Raw genomic sequence first — 1446 nt, forward strand, 5'->3', positions numbered from 1 at the left:
GGCATCTTTGGAGGCTCCTCTCTCGGTCACGTTCCACTCGTTTCGGCTCATTTTTGGACGGGCGATGATCTCTCGGAGCGCTCTCGAAGCGTGGATCCTTTCTCTGGAACACTCATGTTGAAGATAACCCATTTCCTGCCCCGGCCCGCGCCGTCGCGACGATCGCCGCGACGTTTTGGCTGAAGAGGTTGAGGAAGTAGAGCGCCTGCGTCGCGAGGAAGACGCGGCGGCCGAAGAGCTCGCCGAAGACGTCGCTGAACTCGAGCGCGCCCGAACCCCGGCGCAGCGACCGGTGCGCGTCCGCGAGGTAGACGGCGACGACGGCGGACACGGACGCGACGACGCCGATGCAGAGCGCGCAGGGCACGGCGCCCGCCTCCTGGAAGGCTCGTGGGAAGTCCAGCATGCCCGGGCCCGAGATATTGTTGACGACGAGGGCGTAGGACCCGAACCAGCCGATGAGGCCCAGGGGCAGCGGGCCCGCACCGGTCTCGAGGCGGTCGGCGCTCCCGCTGTGGCGCAGCGGCCGCCGCTCCTCGCGCGTCGCCTTGTGGTGCAGCTCCATCTCCGGCAGCCGCATACGGCGTGTTTTTTGCGCGGGTTGCTGTTTACGCGGCGGTCGTTTACATTAGCGGTGCAGGCAGCCCGAAGACGGACTTGCCATCGTCGTCGTCCAATTCTGCAGCAGCAACGTGCCCTGCATCATTGACTTCCTAAGCCTCGGCCTCGCTCGCCGTCGGACGACGGACTAGTACGCCCGCGCGCCCGCGCGAGCCTCGACACCACCCGCCGACCCGCGCGCACGCATCATCCATGGTCTCGTTCCGCCGGAAGCGCCACCGCTGGCACGTGCGCTGGGCCTTCAAGGAGTGGGAGCGCTGGCGCCGCCACCAGGACGCCCTCGACGACCAGAGCAGCGACAGCGACGAAGACGACGAGTTCTTCGTTCCCGCGGCCGGCGCCGCGGCCAACGGCGCGGCGCCGTCCTCCTCGTCGTCGTCCTCCTCCGATGACGACGACGACGTCGACGACGTGTCCGACTCGGGCTCCGACGGCTCGGTGCGCGTCTTCGTCTTCGAGGGCAACGCGAAGGCGCGCCACGTGTCGCCGTTCAGCCCGCTCGGCCGCGAGCGCGCCGCGAGCGCCGAGAGCGCGCAGGCGGCCAACGGCGCCGCGGCGGCGGACGACTCCGACGACTCCTCCGGCGACGGCGCCGCCGGCGCGACGCCGGCCGCGGCCGACTCCGACGACAGCGACGACGACTTCGCCGACGGCCCGGCCAAGAAGCCGGCGACGGCCGACTCGGACGACAGCGACGACGACTTCGCCGACGGCCCGGCCAAGAAGAAGCCCGCGAACGACGACGACAGCGACGACGACTTCGAGGACGCGCCGGAGCCGGCGAAGCCGGCGTCGCAGACGGCGCAGCTCCTCGGCGACTTCCCG

The 1446-nt window shown here is 70.2% G+C and overlaps 1 protein-coding gene across 1 annotated transcript in view; it reads right to left on the bottom strand.

Moving 5' to 3' along the window:
* The window catches only part of AURANDRAFT_68316 (hypothetical protein), a gene marked incomplete at both ends in the record, with an annotated part of 5836 nt that extends 5256 nt beyond the window's left edge, over positions 1-580 (bottom strand). Inside the window, one exon of the mRNA XM_009043976.1 lies at positions 129-580. Within this exon, the coding sequence (XP_009042224.1) occupies positions 129-580 (452 nt within the window). The remainder of the gene's footprint in view (positions 1-128) is intronic.
* Between the last annotated feature and the right edge of the window lie 866 nt (positions 581-1446).

This window comes from Aureococcus anophagefferens, assembly GCF_000186865.1.
Source record: "Aureococcus anophagefferens unplaced genomic scaffold AURANscaffold_93, whole genome shotgun sequence".
Lineage (NCBI taxonomy): Eukaryota > Pelagophyceae > Pelagomonadales > Pelagomonadaceae > Aureococcus > Aureococcus anophagefferens.